This window comes from Oncorhynchus clarkii, chromosome 13, assembly GCF_045791955.1.
Source record: "Oncorhynchus clarkii lewisi isolate Uvic-CL-2024 chromosome 13, UVic_Ocla_1.0, whole genome shotgun sequence".
In the NCBI taxonomy this organism is placed as follows: domain Eukaryota; kingdom Metazoa; phylum Chordata; class Actinopteri; order Salmoniformes; family Salmonidae; genus Oncorhynchus; species Oncorhynchus clarkii.
In genome coordinates this window covers 13489886-13514500 of record NC_092159.1, presented here as the reverse complement: position 1 = coordinate 13514500, position 24615 = coordinate 13489886, and the positions used below count along the sequence as shown (strand labels likewise).

The 24615-nt window shown below is 47.9% G+C and overlaps 1 protein-coding gene across 1 annotated transcript in view; it reads right to left on the bottom strand.

The window, feature by feature from the left end:
• Window positions 1-24615, bottom strand: part of LOC139424428 (CREB binding protein a) — a 70258-nt gene that overhangs the window by 5770 nt on the left and 39873 nt on the right. The window contains exons 5-29 of the mRNA XM_071176222.1: window positions 23541-23654; window positions 21622-21864; window positions 19523-19610; window positions 19061-19201; window positions 18591-18708; window positions 16566-16755; window positions 16313-16375; window positions 15800-15921; window positions 14825-15028; window positions 14242-14568; window positions 13707-13895; window positions 13378-13546; window positions 9015-9133; window positions 5886-6125; window positions 5682-5770; window positions 4896-4976; window positions 4676-4732; window positions 3625-3702; window positions 3453-3520; window positions 2502-2652; window positions 1786-1932; window positions 1161-1274; window positions 854-1019; window positions 293-460; window positions 1-31 (exon numbers count right to left, since the gene is read on the bottom strand). The exon at window positions 1-31 is cut by the window's left edge and continues 131 nt beyond it. Of these exons, the coding sequence (XP_071032323.1) occupies window positions 1-31; window positions 293-460; window positions 854-1019; window positions 1161-1274; window positions 1786-1932; window positions 2502-2652; window positions 3453-3520; window positions 3625-3702; window positions 4676-4732; window positions 4896-4976; window positions 5682-5770; window positions 5886-6125; window positions 9015-9133; window positions 13378-13546; window positions 13707-13895; window positions 14242-14568; window positions 14825-15028; window positions 15800-15921; window positions 16313-16375; window positions 16566-16755; window positions 18591-18708; window positions 19061-19201; window positions 19523-19610; window positions 21622-21864; window positions 23541-23654 (3477 nt within the window). The remainder of the gene's footprint in view (window positions 32-292; window positions 461-853; window positions 1020-1160; window positions 1275-1785; window positions 1933-2501; window positions 2653-3452; window positions 3521-3624; window positions 3703-4675; window positions 4733-4895; window positions 4977-5681; window positions 5771-5885; window positions 6126-9014; window positions 9134-13377; window positions 13547-13706; window positions 13896-14241; window positions 14569-14824; window positions 15029-15799; window positions 15922-16312; window positions 16376-16565; window positions 16756-18590; window positions 18709-19060; window positions 19202-19522; window positions 19611-21621; window positions 21865-23540; window positions 23655-24615) is intronic.

Below are 24615 nucleotides of genomic sequence, written 5' to 3'. Positions count from 1 at the left end.
TCTTGGCGTTCTTCGTGTCCCCCGGCGTGCCCTGAGGGGGAAGGAGAAGAGGGAAGAGTTCGAAAAATATGGCAAATTAACAAATGTTTAAACACAGGACAGTGAGGGCACAAACATTCACCACATGCATGTTATGCAATCGACTAAAATTATTTCACATTAATAAAAACATTAAGACAAATTTGACTAGACAGGTAGGAGTTATGTATTCATGTAGGTAGGTTAGCTATTGATAATGATGTCTCTAGTACTATCATCGGTCTACCCTATGACTCGTCTCTCCTCCTCCCACCTCAGGTGTGTCGGAGCAGGCTACGTTCTCCTCCTTCTTCCTCTCTTCCGCCTCCTGTTCCAGCTCCTTGATGCTCTCCTCCAGCACGTTGGGCCAGAAGTCCCCCTCAAAGTAGGGCATCTCGTTGGCCCCCGTCAGACAGTCCTCTGTCGCCTGCTTGAAGATGTCCTGGAGAAAAACATAGGAGAAGAAGATTACTTTAAATGTCTAATGGACACAAATGTTCAACTAATATGAGTCTTCTGCTTGGCTGGTTGTTGCTGTTCTAGCCCTATTAATACATTCAGAAACCTCAAAACACTTTAGAGGTTGAAGGCTTGGTTGGCCCGGTTGCAGAGAAGACAACTCTGGCTGGGGACTCAACTGTACCAAATCTACAAGATAGGCCTGAAAGGCGTTAGCCATTGAGAGGCCTACCTTGAAGTCGTGGAGGATCCTCTCCACAAAAGCAGTATCCAGCATTTTCTTGTACCACTCCTGCAGCCTCTTGGGCTTGGGGGAATCTAACTTTAACCCTTAATCCTTACCTTAATCCTAACCATAATCGTAATCCTAAATCACCTTGAAGTCATGGAGGATCCTCTCAGCGAAGGCCTTCTCCAGCATCTTCCTGTACCACTCCTGCAGCCTCTTGGGCTTGGGGATCTTCTGGTCGGCAGGGTGGCAGTGGAAGATGTAGTCGTCCCCCTCGCTGGGGGGGCACGCCCAGATGTGACCCTGAGAGTAGCTGAGGGGGAGAAGAGACAACGGTTGATTGTTTTGGTAGGGAGACATTTAATGCAAGTGGGGAGTTACCGCCATCAAGTAAAGTGCTTTTACATGAGAAAACAGCAATATGAATGCATTTCATTGTACTATTAAGACCTACCCGAGTTTCTTTACATACTCCAGGTAGCCAATAAGGATCTCATGATAGACGGCCGTCCTTAGCAGTCGAGGTTTGAAGAAGTGAATACTGTCCAGGTAAGATATGTAAACCCGTCTGTGGAGGAAGGGAGACACAGGAGTAAACAAATGTCATCAGTTAGTCATTTCCATTACGTCATCAATTATTTCAACACATTTATAAAAATGTATACATTTATGTATTTAATATGTTACTACTGAATCAAGGGTCTACCAACACATCACATTTCCTGTGCCCCATTACAGGAACTCCAGACCAGCCCCATGTAGGGGGTACAGGTACTCCGGACCAGCCCCATGTAGGGGGTACAGGTACTCCGGACCAGCCCCATGTAGGGGGTACAGGTACTCCGGACCAGCCCCATGTAGGGGGTACAGGTACTCCGGACAAGCCCCATGTAGGGGGTACAGGTACTCCGGACCAGCCCCATGTAGGGGGTACAGGTACTCCCGGACCAGCCCCATGTAGGGGGTACAGGTACTCCCGGACCAGCCCCATGTAGGGGGCACAGGTACTCCCGGACCAGCCCCATGTAGGGGGCACAGGTACTCCCGGACCAGCCCCATGTAGGGGTACAGGTTCTGACCTGGTGTTGGGGAAGGAGCAGTCCGAGCCGTACTCCTGAACGTGCATCCCGAAGAAACACACATCCACGCCGTCGATCTCCTCAAAGGCAAAAAGCGCTTTGGTTCTGTAGGGGAAGGTTTCAGACATCTCCCCGGTGTCCACAAACCTGACCAGAAAAAACAAAAAGACAGACGTCGGTCTACATCGAACATTAACCACGTGTCAAAGAGGCCAAACTGAGTGGGCGGCAGGTAGCCTAGCAGTTAAGCGCTTTGGGCCACTAAACGAAAGGTCGATGTGCCCTTGAGCAAGGCGCTTAACCCTAATCTGATCCTGTAAGTCACTCTGGATAGGAGCCTCTGCTAAATATGAACGGACCATTGAAGACAGTAACAGGGAGTGTGTTTAGTCTGCTCAAACATGCAGGTTCAACAACATGGGATTTAAGAGATGAATATATGATCATCAGGTTTTATGTGGTGTATTCTTATCTTTTGGGCTCTCTGCAAAGCCAAAGTCAAACAAGGGTGCCGACCACACTGTTTACTGGCAACAATAAAACAGGAGCGTGGACACATATTTAGTGTATTGACTATGTTGAGGTACAGACAAGACTTCCTTACATGCTGTGACAGTGCCTGCACAACTAAAGTAGTGCAATAAATGTGTATACCGTCAGTACTCTAAAATGTTAGGTAGTGCACTACAAGTGCGTGTCCACTCCTCAGTCTCTACCTGGATTTCATGCCAGGTTTGACCTCTGTAGTTTTGTCAGAGCTGGCCACCACTCGTACGTACACCTCCCCTGCCTCAGGGTGGTTCTGCCTCTTCAGATACTTATTCACCCGGTCCTCGATGTACATGCCCAACCGCGTCGTCTGCAACCCTACACACACACACACACACACACACAGATTGGTCCAAAAGGGCACAAACTAAGCCTTCCTTCAGCAGGACATGTTTTATGTATGAATAAATGTGCAGACAGAGTCTAATTTAGCTTAATGCCATGTGCATGGAAAGGTCAAACACGCTCTCTGGTACTACAAATACCAGAGGCAAAACCGCAAATGTGTGGGTGAGAGAGAGCTACTGCAGGTAATTGGTGAACACCAGTGATGTCATAAGCCCATGACATGTACCATATGGAAGTGGTTTGTCATAGAGAGAAAGGCTTCTGTAAAGCTTGAATAACTAGGCTATTAAACGGATGTTCAAAAAGATTGGCTTTTTTGTTTTATATTGCATAAGGAATTGGCTAAGTATTCCAATACTCTTAAAGGGGAAATCAGCCATTGCTACATCAAATTATGACCTTGAAGGATTGATACAGTGTGGACACATTGATTATTGAAAAATATAACTTATAAATGACTCATGAGCTCAGTTCAACCATCGTACCCCATCAGAACCGCAAATAATCTGTTTTACTCCAATGTTTGAAAACAAGGTAAATGTAACCAAACACTATACAGCCTATATTAAAACTATATTTTTGATACCACGGATGGTCAGTCCTTGCATCCATAGGTTGGTCTATGAATTTGAAAGCAGTTCCATTTCTCCAGCCTCATCATTCAGCTTTGTACCGAAACAGGGGCGGGGAGAACGCTTTGTTATGGTTTCAACTGCGGATCGCCACTTTAAGACGGGGCTTATAGCCAGGCAATGGAAAAGAGGACGTACGTTTTGCAGAAAACTTGTTGTCTTTCCGTGTTTTCCCACTCTTCTTCAAACAGTTGTCACAGATGAATCTGCAGAGTGAGAGAAAGAAAAAGAGTCATTCATGTAACTGGTATCGAATAGAACTTCTTCCCACCATTTTGTGACCCTGTCAGAGGTTAGGCTGAACGTTTACCCGGATGGCCAGATGACGTCATAGTGAAGAACACATATCTGATGCATCTTCCGTCCGCAATCTTTACAGTCCACAAACCTGGTGACAAAAACACCACATCTTGGTTTACTACAGACACCCATTAACAGCTATACCCGTTATGTCCCCCATATAGGTCAACAGTTTCTCTTCTTGTTTGTTTCAATTGTACTGGTCACGATATGTAAGAGTGCTGATTGGCTTGACTGCTAGAACAGGAAGCCATAGAGAGATCAACATTCACTTAATATTCCTCCAGTTCTTACGCACGTGCAAGCAGACCAATGCAAGTGCGCCTTTGTAGGAGGGGTTGAAACACAATACTCATATGTAGGCCATTATTCATTTATATATTCATAAAAAAATACACTTTCCGTTATAATAAACCTCAAAATGTGTCATTTGAATGGAAATTAAAAGGTGAGCAAAAGTGGAGATCTATGAGTGGCTCTTATGTTGTCTATTGAAAATCAAGCACGTGGCCAAAGGTGTACATGTTGAAACGCTCCCCTAGGTGATATAAAACTAAACACCAGACGGCGCTTCAGAGCTGACCAGGAAGTCTAGTCAGGACATCTGCAGGAGCAGCAGGCTGATATGAAAGGTATATGAGTGAGTGTTCAGGACATCTGCAGGAGCAGCAGGCTGATATGAAAGGTATATGAGTGAGTGTTCAGGACATCTGCAGGAGTAGCAGGCTGATATGAAAGGTATATGAGTGAGTGTTCAGGACATCTGCAGGAGTAGCAGGCTGATATGAAAGGTATATGGAGTGAGTGTTCAGGACATCTGCAGGAGCAGCAGGCTGATATGAAAGGTATATGAGTGAGTGTTCAGGACATCTGCAGGAGCAGCAGGCTGATATGAAAGGTATATGAGTGAGTGTTCAGGACATCTGCAGGAGCAGCAGGCTGATATGAAAGGTATATGAGTGAGTGTTCAGGACATCTGCAGGAGTAGCAGGCTGCTATGAAAGGTATATGAGTGAGTGTGAGCCATAAACATACAGATGGCTGGTTAAAAAGAGTCTTACGGTTCAGGGTCTAGTGTATCGTTCTTCTTCCTCTCAAACTGGTCTTTACATATCATTCTGAAGAGGCAGAGAAGACAGCAACTGGTTAGAGAACACGGTTAAATCATGACATGAAACAAACATTTACTGCAAATACCTGAATATAAAACAAGACCCTATTGGAGTTGAAGTGAGATGAAGTGAACTGGAGAACAAGTTAAGCAGAGACGGCTTGACTCACGTCTGTGGTTGTGCCGGGTCGTCCCCTAACGTCACATTGTGCCCCTGGATCTCATTGAAGCACTTCTCACAGAAATGATACCTGGAACAAGACGAGACACACACTATAGCACACGGAACACAGAAAATGGCACCAGGCCCAAAGAGCACCAACAGACATTCAAAACATCCACTTGCCTCAACTGAATTGTGGTTGTCGTACCTAGCTGCCTTAAGTAGATGCATTAACTAAGTTACTCTGGATAAAAGTGTCTGCTAAATGTACAGATCTGAAATACGATGACTACCTATAAAGGTTGTCAGTGCATATGAACATCAGAACAGCCATTCCTATGTCTGAGTTCATTAGTACTTGCACATTTAACTCAAATGCAAATCTTTCCATTAGGACTTGGGATTGTCAGAACAGTAGACCATGCTGCAAGAGAGATCAGGGCCTGCATATTCATAAAGCATTTCAGCAAAGGAGTGGTGATCTAGGATCAGACCCCCCCCAGATGCATGTTATCTTATGGCGTTATCTGGTGATCGAAAACGGTCAAACTGATCTTAGATCAGAACTCCTAATCGGAGGTGCTTTATAAATACGGGCTCAGAGCATGCGGCCTTGTGTTACAGCGTTATGCTATCTATTCACACGCCACGGCCGCTGTGCTGCACAACCCCATTCCAACGCATGCATTGGAAAAACTAGCTGCAGTTACATGACCTGAACACCAGGTGGAGCAAGGGGGCAGTGTTCTGATTGAGCACTCTGCCATTTAGCGCAGAGGCGCTCAACTCTTACCTGTTCTGGTAGCTGTAGTAGGTGCCGCCGGTGGGTATGGTGCACAACTGCTTACCATAACAGCAGAGAGTTTGAGGAGAGAACTCATACTGCAAAGGAAGTGGCCAACAAGAAAATGTTAGAATACAGATTTGCAAGAAAAGTTCATTTCAGAGATGAAACCAATCTCTGCCTCCGATCCCCCCTCCCTTCCCTTAATCTCACCTTGCGGCCGCAGCAGTAGCCAAGGCTCATCATAACGGGGTCTATCTCCAGCTCAAACACCTCGGCCAGCTTGGAGCAGAACTTGTAGACGCGGGATGTCTTGCGGTTGTAGATCCAGGCGTTGTTGAACATGACCCAGATGTCTTCCACGTACTGCCAGGGTTCCTGGTACTGACCCGTGTCCAGCTTACGCTTTATGGTGGACAGGTCGATGGGGTTCTTCACGATGTCAAAGTAGTCCTGGAGGGAAGAAAGTCAGTTGTTCATCAGACCGCATCAGTCAATTGCTACACCTAACAAACATATGCAGACATATTTTCATAGAAAATAAAAGTGAATATAACCCATGATTCATCCTAAAATATTAGCAGACCTGCCAACCCTGTCCAACTTTTTAAGAGTACCAGACGCGCGCTGCAAATTGGAGATTCACCTGGCGCGCGTAGTACGGACTGAATTGGAGTTCTTTCCCCACCCGTGCGCACGCTGTTTGTTAGTCTGATCGCAATTATAGAATTGTACCAAATCAAGTCTATAAAAGGTTGGAATACTTTATTTGACAGCATTTCCATTACACACATCAACAAGATCTAATTAGAAAGAACAAAGGGCCTTTATTCTTGGAGGTTTTTACATTTTTTTATTAAACAAATAAGTTATTTGTTTAGGTACAACATTTACAAATGTCTTATCCAGGATAATAAAAACATCTAAAATGTTAAACTCTGATATGATAAGAACAAATGTTTGAAGCAGAGCATCAAATAAACATGTTATCCATAATAAAAAGGAAATAGCAATGATAGGAAACAGTGAGTGACAACAAAATCTTCAGAAGACCTTCAAATATTCAGGAAACCATTTCCTAGACAGGTAGCTAGCAGATTTAGCCTTATGCAGCAGGGTATCAGGGTAGACTTCTGTGGCAAACAGTTCTTCTGGCAATCACTGAAACCTTCTTGGTAACAAGGGCACTCAGCAGGTCTGTACTGAGGGAGGCTCTGTACTGGGTTTTGTTCTTCGAAACGAGACTGAATGTTCATTCGCAATCTGCATTGCTGTGGAAAATGACCAATACCCCCAGCATCACAGCCGAAAGGTGGGAGTAGACCAGGCTGCCCCCTCATTGTGCTGACTTCTCTCCAGGCCTGATCCGTGCGCATGTTGACCAGACTCTGCTCAAATGGTGTTGCCTAATAGTCTAAACTCATCTTCCACCAGATCAACAGAGGCTCCCTCAGGAATAATGCAGGGAAAGTGTGCCATGAAAAAGTTGAGGGATGAGAACTTGGCAGTCTGTCTGTTGGCAATGTCAGCGACCACTGCATGCTGGAGGAGCACATATCCAAATGGATATTTCAGCAACATGTAGTCTACTGCAGAAGAAAATAAGTTTCTGACATCTGCATAGAAGGTCTTCAGATCCAGCTTGCCTTGGCGTCCTATGTAGGTGCGGGTGTCCTGGCCAATGGACAGCTCCTCGTCAGAAAGATGGTTGTGTCTCTCCAGGTAGGAGAGAGTGTAGGCTTGACACCAGTACAATTTTTCCAGGAGCACACGTGCTTAGACAAACATTATGGATCACACCTGGTTCAGTTCTCTGAAGAAGTATTTTACAAGACTCATACTGATAAGTAGGTTCGCTAGGCTACCGCAAAGGGAATCTGACCGCTGTTCAGTAGGCTACCAGAAGAGTCTGCTGTTTCAGCCTATGTGAAGGTGCCTATTGTATTTCTTTGCAGTGCATACATCATTTCAGAGTTTCATAAATGTATACAATCTCAAATCTAGTGCAACTGCATTTTAGAAGCATTGCCTCCATAGCTAATACCGGACACTCATTCATTCTTCTAAACTCCCGACTCCATTTAATGCCAAGATGTTCATATTTCATTTGACTTTTGTAATGCTTTTTGTGACGTGGATCATAATTACAGTCTCAGGTTGCGTGATCCTCGTAATGTTAGGTGGAAAATACAACTAATGGGGATGCAGAATTAAATGTATATCACACTTGTAAGTTATTTTCGTATTTGCATTTAATTTATTTCACTAGCAAATGTGAGTGAACTGCTGGCACTTCAGAGTCCACTGAATGTTCATCTTATGTTCGCTAAAGTTAGCTTGACACAATTAGTGTTTACCTTTCCACAACACACGGAGTGGACTGTGTGTTTACGTACAGCTGACAGTCGGCAAACTCAACACCACAACAAACAGGAGGGGCAGACACAGGGTAGCTACATCCAATAACGATGTATTAATCTCCATGTCTGTTGACACAAACTCCGTACATGTCTGTGTGGTGCAGTTCGAGAATCGGGATGTTAGATTTACTCAGAGGACTTATTTTCTATCCATGTTGGGTTTTATTTATTAATTAAGAAAAATGTATCAGGCCCCATTCATTTCTGCATACTTTTAACTGGGATCTCGTTCCTGCGTACAAGGACAGAGAATTGCGTAGTTGGTACGCAAAATGCGTGCATATTGGCAGGTCTGCATTTGGAGTATAATTCAGGTTTGCTGGACCTGAAGTTTCAGGTGGAATGACTAAAGGGTATTTGAGCTCTGTGGTTCTCTATGGAGTGGTTTAAGCGGTGGGCTACTTAGAGACGCCCTGCAACATGGGGTCTACAGGCTGTCTGAAGGGTAAACACTCTGGGTCCTGTCTGTAGCGTGTCTGTGTGTACTCACTGGAATGCCCAGTACCATGGGGTCTACAGGCTGTCTGAAGGGTAAACACTCTGGGTCCTGTCTGTAGCGTGTCTGTGTGTACTCACTGGAATGCCCAGTACCATGGGGTTTACAGGCTGTCTGAAGGGTAAACACTCTGGGTCCTGTCTGTAGCGTGTCTGTGTGTACTCACTGGAATGCCCAGTACCATGGGGTCTACAGGCTGTCTGAAGGGTAAACACTCTGGGTCCTGTCTGTAGTGTGTGTGTGTACTCACTGGGATGCCCTGCAACATGGGGTCTACAGGCTGTCTGAAGGGTAAACACTCTGGGTCCTGTCTGTAGCGTGTCTGTGTGTACTCACTGGAATGCCCAGTACCATGGGGTTTACAGGCTGTCTGAAGGGTAAACACTCTGGGTCCTGTCTGTAACGTGTGTGTGTGTGTGTACTCACTGGGATGCCCAGTACCATGGGGTCTACAGGCTGTCTGAAGGGTAGAGACTCTGGGTCCTGTCTGTAAAGAGACTCTAGGGTGGGCATGAGAGCCTGGCGCAGCTCCTCTGGCTTAAAGACTGGAACAGATATGGAGAGAAAGAGATGTAATAGGTGTTTTTTAATAAGTTTCATCCTAGACCAATTCCCTGTCCTGTCCCTACTTGAGGGAAGGAGAGGGGTGGCTAGAGAGAGAGAGAGAGAGAGAGAGAGAGAGAGAGAGAGAGAGGGGTGGCTAGAGAGAGAGAGAGAGAGAGGTGTGGCTAGAGAGAGAGAGAGAGAGAGGTGTGGCTAGAGAGAGAGAGAGAGAGGTGTGGCTAGAGAGAGAGAGAGAGAGAGGTGTGGCTAGAGAGAGAGAGAGAGAGAGGTGTGGCTAGAGAGAGAGAGAGAGAGAGGTGTGGCTAGAGAGAGAGAGAGAGAGAGGTGTGGCTAGAGAGAGAGAGAGAGAGAGGTGTGGCTAGAGAGAGAGAGAGAGAGAGGTGTGGCTAGAGAGAGAGAGAGAGAGAGAGAGAGAGAGAGAGAGAGGTGTGGCTAGAGAGAGAGAGAGAGAGGTGTGGCTAGAGAGAGAGAGAGGTGTGGCTAGAGAGAGAGAGAGGTGTGGCTAGAGAGAGAGAGAGAGAGGTGTGGCTAGAGAGAGAGAGAGAGAGAGGTGTGGCTAGAGAGAGAGAGAGGTGTGGCTAGAGAGAGAGAGAGGTGTGGCTAGAGAGAGAGAGAGAGAGAGAGAGAGAGGTGTGGCTAGAGAGAGAGAGAGAGAGAGAGAGGTGTGGAGAGAGAGAGGTGTGGCTAGAGAGAGAGAGAGGGGTGGCTAGAGAGAGAGAGAGGGGTGGCTAGAGAGAGAGAGAGGGGTGGCTAGAGAGAGAGAGAGAGAGAGAGGGTGGCTAGAGAGAGAGAGAGGGGTGGCTAGAGAGAGAGAGAGGGGTGGCTAGAGAGAGAGAGAGGGGTGGCTAGAGAGAGAGAGAGGGGTGGCTAGAGAGAGAGAGAGGGGTGGCTAGAGAGAGAGAGAGGGGTGGCTAGAGAGAGAGAGAGGGGTGGCTAGAGAGAGAGAGAGGGGTGGAGAGAGAGAGAGAGGGGTGGCTAGAGAGAGAGAGAGAGAGAGAGAGAGAGAGGGGTGGCTAGAGAGAGAGAGAGGGGTGGCTAGAGAGAGAGAGAGGGGTGGCTAGAGAGAGAGAGAGGGGTGGCTAGAGAGAGAGAGAGAGAGAGAGAGAGAGAGGGTGTGGAGAGAGAGAGGGGTGGAGAGAGAGAGAGTGGCTAGAGAGGGGTGGAGAGAGAGAGAGAGAGAGAGGGGTGGCTAGAGAGAGAGAGAGAGAGAGAGAGAGAGAGAGGGGTGGCTAGAGAGAGAGAGAGGGGTGGCTAGAGAGAGAGAGAGAGAGAGGGGTGGCTAGAGAGAGAGGGGTGGCTAGAGAGAGAGAGAGGGGTGGCTAGAGAGAGAGAGGGGTGGAGAGAGAGAGAGAGGGGTGGCTAGAGAGAGAGAGAGGGGTGGAGAGAGAGAGAGAGAGGGGTGGCTAGAGAGAGAGGGGTGGCTAGAGAGAGAGAGAGGGGTGGCTAGAGAGAGAGAGAGAGAGAGGGTGGAGAGAGGGGTGGAGAGAGAGGGGTGGCTAGAGAGAGAGGGGTGGCTAGAGAGAGAGGGGTGGCTAGAGAGAGAGGGGTGGCTAGAGAGAGAGGGGTGGCTAGAGAGAGAGGGGTGGCTAGAGAGAGAGGGGTGGCTAGAGAGAGAGGGGTGGCTAGAGAGAGAGGGGTGGCGAGAGAGAGGGGTGGCGAGAGAGAGGGGTGGCTAGAGAGAGAGGGGTGGCGAGAGAGAGAGAGGGGTGGCGAGAGAGGGGTGGCGAGAGAGGGGTGGCGAGAGAGGGGTGGCGAGAGAGGGGTGGCGAGAGAGAGAGAGAGGCGTGGCTAGAGAGAGAGGGGTGGCTAGAGAGAGAGGGGTGGCTAGAGAGAGAGGGGTGGCTAGAGAGAGAGGGGTGGCTAGAGAGAGAGGGGTGGCTAGAGAGAGAGGGGTGGCTAGAGAGAGAGAGAGAGGGGTGGCTAGAGAGAGAGAGGTGGCTAGAGAGAGAGGGGTGGCTAGAGAGAGAGAGAGGGGTGGCTAGAGAGAGAGGGGTGGCTAGAGAGAGAGGGGTGGCTAGAGAGAGGAGTGGCTAGAGAGAGAGGAGTGGCTAGAGAGCGAGAGGAGTGGCTAGAGAGCGAGAGGAGTGGCTAGAGAGCGAGAGGAGTGGCTAGAGAGCGAGAGGAGTGGCTAGAGAGCGAGAGGGGTGGCTAGAGAGAGAGGGGTGGAGAGAGAGAGGGGTGGCGAGAGAGAGAGAGAGAGAGAGAGGGGTGGCTAGAGAGAGAGAGAGAGGGGTGGCTAGAGAGAGAGAGAGGGGTGGCGAGAGCGAGAGAGGTGGCTAGAGAGAGAGAGAGAGAGAGGTGGCTAGAGAGAGAGAGAGAGAGAGAGGTGGCTAGAGAGAGAGAGAGAGAGAGAGAGAGAGAGAGAGAGAGAGAGAGGTGGCTAGAGAGAGAGAGAGAGAGAGAGAGAGAGAGAGAGAGAGAGAGAGAGAGAGAGAGAGAGAGAGAGAGAGAGAGAGAGGGGTGGCGAGAGAGAGAGAGAGAGAGAGGGGTGGCTAGAGAGGGGTGGCTAGAGAGGGGTGGCTAGAGAGGGGTGGCTAGAGAGGGGTGGCTAGAGAGGGGTGGCTAGAGAGGGGTGGCTAGAGAGGGGTGGCTAGAGAGGGGTGGCTAGAGAGGGGTGGCTAGAGAGGGGTGGCTAGAGAGGGGTGGCTAGAGAGGGGTGGCTAGAGAGAGATGGCTAGAGAGAGATGGCTAGAGAGAGATGGCTAGAGAGAGATGGCTAGAGAGAGATGGCTAGAGAGAGATGGCTAGAGAGAGATGGCTAGAGAGAGAGATGGCTAGAGAGAGATGGCTAGAGAGAGAGATGGCTAGAGAGAGATGGCTAGAGAGAGATGGCTAGAGAGAGATGGCTAGAGAGAGAGATGGCTAGAGAGAGATGGCTAGAGAGAGATGGCTAGAGAGAGATGGCTAGAGAGAGATGGCTAGAGAGAGATGGCTAGAGAGAGATGGCTAGAGAGAGATGGCTAGAGAGAGATGGCTAGAGAGAGATGGCTAGAGAGAGATGGCTAGAGAGAGATGGCTAGAGAGAGATGGCTAGAGAGAGATGGCTAGAGAGAGATGGCTAGAGAGAGATGGCTAGAGAGAGATGGCTAGAGAGAGATGGCTAGAGAGAGATGGCTAGAGAGAGATGGCTAGAGAGAGATGGCTAGAGAGAGAGATGGCTAGAGAGAGATGGCTAGAGAGAGATGGCTAGAGAGAGAGATGGCTAGAGAGAGAGATGGCTAGAGAGAGAGATGGCTAGAGAGAGAGATGGCTAGAGAGAGATGGCTAGAGAGAGATGGCTAGAGAGAGATGGCTAGAGAGAGATGGCTAGAGAGAGAGAGAGAGATGGCTAGAGAGAGATGGCTAGAGAGAGATGGCTAGAGAGAGATGGCTAGAGAGAGATGGCTAGAAAGAGATGGCTAGAGAAAGTTGCAAGAGATGGCTAGAGAGAGATGGCTAGAGAGAGATGGCTAGAGAGAGATGGCTAGAGAGAGATGGCTAGAGAGAGATGGCTAGAGAGAGATGGCTAGAGAAAGTTGCAAGAGATGGCTAGAGAGAGATTGCAAGAGATGGCTAGAGAGAGATGGCTAGAGAGAGATGGCTAGAGAGAGATGGCTAGAGAGAGATGGCTAGAGAGAGATGGCTAGAGAGAGATGGCTAGAGAGAGATGGCTAGAGAGAGATGGCTAGAAAGAGATGGCTAGAAAGAGATGGCTAGAGAAAGTTGCAAGAGATGGCTAGAGAGAGATTGCAAGAGAAAGTTGCAAGAGATGGCTAGAGAGAGATTGCTAGAGAAAGAGAGATGGCTAGAGAGAGAGATTGCTAGAGAAAGTTGCAAGAGATGGCTAGAGAGAGAGATTGCTAGAGAAAGAGAGATGGCTAGAGAGAGAGATGGCTAGAGAGAGAGAGATGGCTAGAGAGAGAGATTGCTAGAGAAAGAGAGATGGCTAGAGAGAATGGCGAGAGAGAGAGGAAGGTGACCAGAATACAATTTTGATAAACTCCCATCACAGCAGCAAGCTTTGTGACCTGTTACCACAAGAAAAGTTCAACCAGTGAAGAACAAACACCATTGTAAATACAACCTATATTTATTTTCCCTTTTGTACTTTAACTATTTGCACATCGTTACAACACTGTAGATACACATAATATGACAATGTCTTTATTCTTTTAGAACTTTTTATTGTTTATTATCCATTTCACTTGCTTTGGCAGAGAGAGGAGAGGAGAGAGAGAGAGCTCACTTTTCCTCCGTGACTGAGAAGGGGATGAGGACACTGAGCCGTTGGCTCCTCCCCCCTCCTCCTCTTTGGGCTCAGTCTTCATCTCCAGCTTCTTTTCCTCAGTCTCCATTGGCACCTGCTTCTCTTCTGGCTCCTCCTTCACTGACAGTGAACCAGAGTCCTCCTCAGTCTGCAAACAGGAAGTAAAGATGGGCAATTAAAAAAGCTAGGGGAAATGCCTTGTTTACAGTATAAAACATGTGATTCATAGCTTCTATTTCTATGATTCAACATTGTCTAATGACATGGATGGACTCCACATGACTTCTGGATGAACAAACAAAACACACCTCCATCTTGGGCTCGGTCTTGCCACTGGCAGACTCAAACTCCCGCTGGTCCCTAAGCCGCGGCTCGGCCTTGGTCTCCTGGGCCGGCAGGTCAGGCAAAGCATGCTGGGAGTGCGAATGCAAGTCGCCGCTGGCGGCAGAAGCTGGGGTGGGCACCCGGTTATCCAGACTGGCACCTGTCTGAGAAAGCTGAAAGAGAGAGGAGAGAGCGCCAGAGTGAGAGGAAGAGAGAGAAAAAAGGAGAGTGAGCAAAAGAAAGAAAGAGGGAAAAAGGAGGAATAATAAAAAGAGGGTCAAATGAGCAGTTAGTGGAAAGCAAGTTCTTCACAACTTGTGAAAACAGTGAGTGAGAGACAAGTGAGTTTGGTGGACAGATGAGACATTCCATGGTTGTCATGCAGCTAGAACACAAGATGGCATGGTCAACGGAGGTCAAAAGGTCAACCAGAAAGGGTTGAAGGTGAGAGGTTAAAAAGGTCGTCGTAGGTAGAAGTTCGAGGTGGAAGGGCATGCCATGCGGTCTCAGGGCTCTCACCGGCGTGGTCGGGGGCTGCACTGTAGGAAGCTCCGGTTGGGGTTGGGACTGAGTCTGTGGCTGGAGGGGGGTATGTGGCTGGGGTTGAGGAGGCTGGGTCAGGTTTGGGCGGGGAGGGGTGTTGGAAGGACCAGGACCGGGGGTGGAAAGGGTGGGGGTTGAGCTGCGGCTGGATGGCTTGGGGGGCTGCAGGTTAGTTGTGGGCCCCCCTGTGGAGGAAGAGGGTGGAGGAGTGGTGCGCAGGGGGGGCTGGGAGGGGAGCTGGGGGCCCAGGGGACCAAGTGCGCTCATGGGGAGGTTAGCACTCTGCTGCTGCGGCGACTGCTGCTGTAGGGAGAGAGAGGAGGCACACACACACACAACAGAAGACACAAGACGACACAGAACAACGATTACATACACATAAACCAAACACACACAAACTTGAGTTAAGAAGGGAACCTCATGATAGTCCGTGTGTGAGTTGTGACGGTTAATGATTTTAGTGGGTAATTGAACCCCCCATCCATCTCTCACCCTTGTGACAGTAACCCAGGCCTTCCCTCCCACCATCTATCCAAACCTCCCTCCCTTTATCTCTCACCTGTGTGACAGCAGCCTGTGCTGGGGGCTGGCCTAGACCCAGGTTGTTAGCGTTCATGGCGCCGGAGGCAGAGGGGGGAAATGGGGTCTGAGGGGGATGGAATTGACCATTTTGATTGGCCGTCTGGCCCACCATGCTGCCGCCGCCGCCGTGGGCTCCCAGCATGCCCTGGGCCTGTGGCATCCGCGAGGGAGACAGACCCATCTGAGGAGGAGAGAGTGTTACCGTGGTAATAGGAGAACCAATCAATCAAATCCTAGATATACACAAACACAATGAAGCGTAAAGAGGAGTATGGCAGCCTCAATGCTATAGTCTGGGGCCCCTAAAATACAGCATCATTTCAATATATTCCTTCAAGCCTATGTGAATACCAATTTAAAATCCGAATACAACCAGTTTGCCATTTCAATTAGTCACTGTGCCGTCTCTTCCAGACAGCACCAACAGAGGGGTTGTCTATAACGGGAGAGATCATCAATTATCACTACGAGAGCTCTCGACAAGGCGTCGTCATCAGTGAGAAAGTGGTGCTCGACTCAAATCGCTAGGAAAACTAAAATAAATGGTGCGTTGTGTGCTGAAACGTGACCCCTGTTACTTCCGCATCCCACGCTTCGGTTTTTACTAAAGAACTGTCGCCGTGATGCTGCTGAGCGTTAAGAGGGAATGCTGGGAGGACAAACTCTCTCTCACATCCCTTGTTCTCTCCATTCTTCTCTCTCTCAGTCAGTCTTGGTACAACAGTAAACCATGCCAGCAGTGCTGCTGCATCATTTCAACCTAACTGACTGACTGACACTTCTCTCTTGGCCACTAAAAATACTCTCCAACATGCGGTGAGTCATGGCTGGAGAGAACATGTCCTGAGTCTCAAATGGCATCCTATTCCCTACATAGGGCTCTGGGCAAAATTAGAGCACTATGGGAGGTGTTGACAGGACACCCTTGTATATCCTTGTGTGTGGTACTCACGGAGGGAACGGAGCCCATGTTGATCTGTGTGGGGTGGTTCATGGGGGAGACGGCACGGGGGCCTAGAGGCTGCTGGGACATCTGGATGTTAGGCAGGGCCATGGGGCTGAACTGATTGAGCCCTGCAGCGAAGAGGTGGAGCACAACGTCAGGTAAGACGCGCGCATGCACACACGCGCCCTCACCACGCACACACGCGCCCTCACCACGCACACACGCGCCCTCACCACGCACACACGCGCCCCCACCACGCACACACGCGCCCCCACCACGCACACACGCGCCCCCACCACGCACACACGCGCCCCCACCACGCACACACGCGCCCCCACCACGCACACACGCGCCCCCACCACGCACACACGCGCCCTCACCACGCACACAGGACATGACGCACAACACACCTGTAGAGAGATGCTAAGCGCATACATCAAATTGATCAACACGAATACGCAGATTCACACCACACACACAAATTGCCGTAGGTAAGAAAACCTAGGGCGGGGTTTGTACCTTGAACAATTTGCATGCGATTCATGATCTGATTTGGCACATTGGGCATAGACACAGGTCCATCTGAGGAAGAGGAGGAAGGAGAGAAAGACAGCAGGATAAGGTAAGGGTTAGAGAAGAGCAGCAAACAAAAATGGCAGAAAAGAACCCCCCCCCCCCCCCCCCAAACCGTTCCAGAAAAGCCCTGGCTTTGGACCACCCACCACTACCACCTCCAGAGTGTTAGGGTTTAGGGTCATGGCTTGGTACTCACTCTGTGGCCTAACAGACTGCCCAGGGCCCAGGGTGTTGGGCTGCGGGAGACCTCCAGGCTGCTGTTGGGCTCCTGCAGCCGTCAGAGGCCCCTGGTTGATGATCTGTTTCTGGAGCCGAGACCTCCTCTTCTCCTCCAGCTCCTTCTGGATTTTATAGATCTTCTCTGCCAGAAAGTGGTAGTATTCATCCTGCAGGGGAGACAACAAATTAATGAATAAAATTGTTTTGAACTACATTACCCAACCATCTAGCAGTCTAAAAACTACAAACTATTAGACTGCATAAAAACTAGTTGACCACCATTATGGCTCATCAACTTCAGAGCTCAAGTGTTGGTAAGAGCACAAACTGATAGAACAGATAAAAGCAGGACACAGAACTATTCAAGGGGCTTGTTTCTGGGGAATGTGAGCTGTGGACCCTGCTGTTGGCAGACTCATACATGTCCCCCTCCACCTTCCCAGCGTGTGCGTCGTACCCTAACGTTGCCAAACTCGTACAGTGCATTCAGAAAGTATTCAGACCCCTTCATTATATTTTTTCCCTCAATCTACACCCAATACCCCAGAATGACAAATCGAAAACAGGTTTATACATTTTGGCAAATGTATATTTTTTTTAACAGAAATTCCTTATTTACATAAGTATTCAGACCATTTGATATGAGACTCGAAATAGAGCTCACTTGCATCCTGTTAACATTGATCATCCTGGAGATGTTTCTACAACTTGGAGTCCACCTGTGGTAAATTCAATTGATTGAACATTATTTGGAAAGCCACACACCTGTCTATATAAGGTCCCATATTTGACAGAGCATGTCAGAGCAAAAACCAAGCCATGAGCTCCGAGACAAGATTGTGTCGTGGCACAGATCTGGGGAAGGGTACCAAAACATATCTGCAGCATTGAAGGTCCCCAATAACACAGTGGCCTCTCTCATTCTTAAATGAGAAAAGTTTGGAACCACCAAGACTCTTGCTAGAGCTGGCCGCTAGGCAAAACTGGGCAATTGTGGGAGTAGGGCCATGGTCAGGGAGGTGACCAAGAGAGCAGAGAGCTCCAGAGAGCTCCAGAGTTCCTCTGTGGAGATAGGAAAACCTTCCAGAAGGACAACCATCTCTGTAGCACTCCACCAATCAGGCCTTCATGGTTGTGGCCAGATGGAAGCCAATCATCAGTAAAAGGCACATGACAGCCCGCTTGGAGTTTGCTAAAAGGCACCTAAAGGACTGAAAAACAAGAGTCTCTTTGGCCTGAATTCCAAGCGTCACACCCAGAGGAAACCTGGCACCATCACTACGGTGAAGCATGGTGGTGGCAGGATAATGCTGTGGGGATGTTAAGCACTGGGAGACTAGTCAGGATCGAGGCAAAGAAGAACAGAGCAAAGTATAAAAAGATCATTGATGAAAACCTACTCCAGAGCACTCAGGACCTCAGACTGTGGTGAAGGTTCACCTTCCAACAGGACAACAACCCTAAGCAAACAGCCAAGACAATGCATGACTGGCTACGGGACAAATATCTGAATGCCCTTGAGTGGCCCAACCAGAGCCCAGACTTGAACCTGATCTAATATCTCTGGAGACCTGAAAATGGCTGTGCAGCAACACTCCCCATCCAACCTGACAGAGCTCAAGTGGCTCTGCAGTGAAAAAAGTTGAGAAACTTCAAATATAGGTTTGCCAAGCCTGTAGCGTCATACCCAAGAAGACAAGGCTGTAATCGCTGTCAAAGGTGCTTCAACAAAGTACTGAGTAAAGGGTCTGAATACTTATGTAAATGTGTTTATTTTAAATTTTTAATACATTTGAAAACATTTCTAAAAATCTGTTTTTGCTTTGTAATTATGGGCTATTGGGTGTAGATTGATGAGGAAAAAAACAACTTACTCCATTTTAGAATAAGGCTGTAACGTAACAAAATGTGGAAAAAGTCAAGGGGTCCGAAATACTTTCCGAATGCACTGTACCCCGCCACCTTCCTAGCTTGTGTGTGTGTGTGTTTGTGTGTGTCGTACCCTGCTGTTGGCAGACTCGTACATGTCCCCCTCGACCTTCCTAGCGTATGCCACCAGATTCTCCATCCGCCTATCCTTTAGAGCTGCCGGATCTGGGGTGGGGAAAATGGCTTGTACTCTGGACAGAGAGAAGTAGAGGGAGAGAGCAGAGGCATTGAATAAACAAACTAATGAACATGGGAAGGACTCTTGAGTCTCTTTTCAAGTGATTCACTGCTTATGTCACCTTAAAACCATGACTTTCTCTTTACAGAGCTTCTGATATAAGTGGATGTGGGTGGTTGTGACTAGGAAGTTGTTTGTGTGGTGGGTGACAATAAATCTAAAGGCTCCCGGTGAGTCCCAATACAAAACCACTGCTTTGGAACTGAACCACGGCTCTGAGAGACTTGTGTTTACTATTCCATTGAGATAAGAGTATTTTAACAGTTTTCAATAGTCGTTTTCCCACTGGAGCCATCTGGACGTACAGTTTGTGGACGAGGTGGTTGCGGAGGTCCTGAGTGACGTGTTCATGCCAGTTCTTCCTGACTCCCGATGCTGAGAGGGGGGCGGCGGTTGGCAGGCTACCCCCCATGGAGCCAACAACTGACCCGTCGGACAGCAGCTGACTGACAGAGGGAGGAGAGGGGGAGATTAGGACAAGGGAAAACATCTTACATAGACCTGAACAAAAGCTCATGAGGACTTCCAATTCAATTAAGTCTGGTGCTGTGTCAACAAGTCAATTCATATGGAAACCTGTGTGAGAGAATCTTCAATACAGCTAAATGTACTCACTTATTATCCATGATCGTGCTGTACGCCTACTTTCATGTTTCAGTCACAATCTATTTCTCAGCTAAAGCAACAGTTGTTTGAATAACTACTTGATCAATAATTCAATTCCTTGGCACAGCTCCTAGACATGATGTATGTTTGCCGAGACTCACTTGTTGGCGTTGAGAGAGTCAGAGTGCAGATTGGTCTGATCTGACGAGGCCACGCCCATCGCCCCGCCCCCCAGAGCCATCTGGTTACCTGGACAAAGAGAGACACAGCAAGTTAGAATCTGTATGTGTGTCTAGACGCAAGTTAAGATTGTATTATACACACACACACACACACACACACGTCACGTCAGACAAGACAGAAGCACACACACGCTTTAATGTTTACGCAGTTAAATTAGGTAAAAACTGTTACTAGACGGTTAACTAAACAATAAAACCTGTTGAGCAAGGCCCAATGGAGACTGACTAAACTATGATCTCTTAATCAAACACTTCTCCCAAACTGACACACCTGGGATCGTGCTCATTAGGCAGCAAACAGAAAATTGATTGAAACACGGAGGGACCACCTTGGGGCTGTGTTTCTGGACCTAAGGAAGGCTTTTGATACTGTGAGATTTTGTCATTCTCATTACAAAATGGTCCAAGTTCAACGTTTCCCCCAATGCCTTGAGATGGATGAAATCATACCTTGAAGGCAGAACTCAGTGTGTCAGAGTGAGCGATGAGCTGTCGCCCACTCTTAGCTATGATGTGGGCGTGCCCCAAGGGTCAATACTGGGGCCCCTCATGTTCAGCCTGTACATTAATGATCTGCCTTCTGTCTGTACTGGGTCTGAAGTTCAAATGTATGCAGATGATACATGTGCATGCAAAGAGCAAACAACAAGCTGCACAAGTACTCACCACTGTAATGGTCCAGGTTACAAAGTGGCTCAGTGTTTGCATCTCAATGTGAAAAAAACTGTTTGCATGTTCTTCACAAAGAGGGCAACAGATGCTACTGAACCAGATGTCTATGTGTCAGGGGAGAAGCTCCAGGTGGTATCTGATTTTAAGTACCTTGGCAACATACTTGATTCCAACCTCTCTTTTAAAAAGCATGTGAAAAAGGTCATTCAGATAACCAAATACGAAATTGTTTGGCTACAGAGGTAGCAAAACTGTACTTCAAATCTACGATACTCCCCCACTTAACATACTGCTTGACTAGTTGGGCCCAAGCTTGCTGTACAACATTAAAACCTATTCAGTCTGTCTACAAACAGGCTCTCAAAGTGCTTGATAAGAAGCCCAATAGCCATCATCACTGTTACATCCTCAGAAAACATGAGCTCCTGAGTTGGGAAAATCTTGTGCAATACACCGACGCATGTCTTGTATTCAAGATCCTAAATGGCCTGGCTCCCCCTCCACTCAGTATTTTTGTTAAACAGAAAACCCAAACATATGGCAGCAGATCCACAAGGTCTGCCATGAGAGGTGACTGTATAGTTCCCTTAAGGAAAACCACCTTTAGTAAATCCGCTTTCTCTGTGAGAGCTTCCCATGTCTGGAATACACTGCCATCAGACACACATAACTGCACCACCTATCACACCTTCACAAAATGTATGAATACATGGCTAACGGTCAATCAGATTTGTGATCATAATCCCTAGATGTATATTGCCACTTTCCATGTTGTCTGTAGCTTGTGAGGTGTGGAAACACTGTTGCTTTAATGCATTTTTTCTTGCTGCTTTTTGTTCTGTTGCTCTGCCTGTATGCTACGTCTTGCTTGTCCTATGTTGCTCTGCCTGTATGCTACGTCTTGCTTGTCCTATGTTGCTCTGCCTGTATGCTACGTCTTGCTTGTCCTATGTTGCTCTGCCTGTATGCTACGTCTTGCTTGTCCTATGTTGCTCTGCCTGTATGCTACGTCTTGCTTGTCCTATGTTGCTCTGTCTGTATGCTACGTCTTGCTTGTCCTATGTTGCTCTGCGTGTGCTCACTGCTCAATGATCATCTATATTGTAATTGTTTTTAATAACCTGCCCAGGGACTGCGGTTGAAAATTAGTCGGCTGGCTAAAACCGGCACTTTTAATGAAACATTGATTAATGTCCACTGTCCCTGTAAAAATAAAAATAAAACTCAAACCTGAACTGGTCCAATAAGAAACACTAATTCCCATTTTCCATTCCTAAACATTTCCAAAATGTCTTCTGTGGAGTATCCTAATGAACACAGCCCTGCTATACAAAACCACTCTTTACCTAGTGCATTGATGGGTCTCATTAGCTGTGGATGCTGCCCCTGGGTAGCGTTCTGTCCCTCTGGGGGGGTCTGACCGGGGGTGGGGGTCTGGTTGCTGTACGGCAGGCCCAGGGCAGCATAGGCCCTCTGCATGGAGGAGGGGTCGATGGGGGTGGGGGTGTTGAGGGAGGGAGAGCTGGGAGGGCCAGAGACCACAGAGGCCAGGGAGTTCTGGAGGGCAGCGTTGGGGGAACTCAGCAAGGCTGGAGGGGAGGAAGAGAGATTCTAGTTAACATTGATTGATTGATTTGACTATGATAAACATATGCTGTTAGCTATAGTCATATACAATGTAATCAAACAAATATACACGGTCATGTAGGCACACATTCATGTATACACACACACACACAAAGCTTTCATAACCTGATTGATATTTATTCTTGGAACTTTACTTGCCATGAGATAGCCGTGTGAAACAGCAGATATGGTTCTAATCTTAGTGGTTTAACCACATTATGACACACAAGAGCTGTAGAAATTCCTTCAGGGGGTATTACATGTGTAAAATCGGCATATTAAATAGAGTTCAGCCAACATACTACTCTAAGTCTGCGTCCCAAATGAGACCCTATTCCCTATAGTGCACTATGGGCCCTGGTGTATGTAGGGAATAGGGTGCAATTTGGGACGCATCATAAGACAAAAAGAAAATCGGAGGAGAACAAACTGAAACGTTGCTTGCTATTTACACTGGCAGGAGTAAAGTCAGTGGTGCCATTGTGCTTTCCAGCATGTGAATCAAGCAGAGAGAAACAAACTCTCTGAAGAACAGTGATGAAAGAAGCTGAGCAGAGGGAGAGAGAATGAGCAAGCAGAGAACGAGAGAAAGAAGGAGTAAAAGAGCAAAGGGAAAAAAACAAGTAAGCAGAATAAGGCAAAGAGAAGGAGAGAGAGGGAGCAATTAGCAGAGTGAGAGAACAAGAAAGCAGAGTAAGGCAAAGAGAAGGAGAGAGAGGGAGCAATTAGCAGAGTGAGAGAACAAGAAAGCAGAGTAAGGCAAAGAGAAGGAGAGAGAGGGAGCAATTAGCAGAGTGAGAGAACAAGAAAGCAGAGTAAGGCAAAGAGAAGGAGAGAGAGGGAGCAATTAGCAGAGTGAGAGAACAAGAAAGCAGAGTAAGGCAAAGAGAAGGAGAGAGAGGGAGCAATTAGCAGAGTGAGAGAACAAGAAAGCAGAGTAAGGCAAAGAGAAGGAGAGAGAGGGAGCAATTAGCAGAGTGAGAGAACAAGAAAGCAGAGTAAGGCAAAGAGAGGGAGCAATTAGCAGAGTGAGAGAACAAGAAAGCAGAGTAAGGCAAAGAGAGGGAGCAATTAGCAGAGTGAGAGAACAAGAAAGCAGAGTAAGGCAAAGAGAAGGAGAGAGAGGGAGCAATTAGCAGAGTGAGAGAACAAGAAAGGAGAAAGAGAAAAAAAAGCATCCATGGAGGCAGGCAGTCGTCTGGGGGGGGGGGGTTAAATGAATCATCAGCCCACCAGCCAATCCCTCAGCAGGACAGCCACACACCCTCCATCCCCCTCCTCTCCCTCCTGCGTCTCGGATTACAAGCCCAGCAGGAGTCCACTCTTGCTCATCGAGCTGTTCATAGCCAGCCCTGTGGAACTCTAGCCTGGTCCCAGTTCTGATTGTGCCGTCTTGCCTAGATCTACGGTCATTGGCAAGACAGCACAAACATATCTAAGACCAGGCTAGAGGAGCACACGGCTAGTATATAGATATCTACAGGTGGCGGTGTCTTATGGATGATGAAGTACTCATTGAGTAGGATGAGGTGGTTTCTAGTCACTGATCTAAGTTCAGTTTTGGGTTTTCACCCTAAATGGTTGATATATGGGGAGTCAGTAAACTGATCCTAGATCAGTGTGTGTGGGTACTACTCACGTTGCTGGTTCTTCTTGTCACTGGCGTTCTTTAGCGGCAGGCAGACAGGACAGTCGTGCCGCGTACAGTTCTTCCAGTGTGAGATGATCTGTCTGGATGACGCACAGTGAGCCACTACAGAGGGGAAAGGAAGAGCAGAGGGAACACAGCGTTACACCACCTGTAACACAGGTTTAATGTCACGTGCACAAGTACAGTGAAATGCCTTTCTTGAACTAAACCCAACAATGCAGTAATCAATATCAATGTAATGCTAAAAAATAACAAGGTAGAACAAAATGAAATAAACACATGAGAAGTACGCCACATTACCAAAAGTATGTGGACACTTGCTCTTCGAACATCTTATTCCAAAATCACGGGCATTAATATGGAGTTGGTTCCCCCTTTGCTGCTATAACAGCCTCCACTATAGTGGAAAGCCTTCCCAGAAGATGTTCGAACACTGCAGCGGGGACTCAATTCATCCGCAACAGCATTAGTGAGGTCGGGCACTGATTTTGGGCGATTTGGCCAGGCTTGCAGTCGGCTTTCCAATTCATCCCAAAGGTGTTCGGTGGGGTTGAGGTCAGGGCTCTGTGCAGGCTAGTCAAGTTCTTCCACACCGAACTCAACAAACCATTTCTGTATGGACCTCGCTTTTTGCACAGGGACAATGTCATGCTGAAACAGGGAAAAGCCTTCCCCAAACTATTGCCAAAAAGTTGGAAGCACAGAATCGTCTAGAATGTCATTGTATGCTGTAGCGTTAAGATTTCCCTTCACTGCAACTAAGGGGCCTAGACCGAACAATAAAAAAAAAAAAGCCCCAGAACATTATTCTTCCTCTACCAAACTTTAGTTGGCACTATGCATTCTGGCCGGTAGCGTTCTCCTGGCATTCAACAAACCCAGATTTGTCTGTCGGACTGCCAGATGGTGAGGCATGATTCATCACTCCAGAGAACGCGTTTCCACTGCTCCAGAGTCCTATGGTGGCAAGCTTTATACCACTTCAGCCAACACATGGTATTGGGCATGGTGATCCAAGGCTTGTGTGCAGCTGCACGGCAATGGAAACCCATTTCATGAAGCT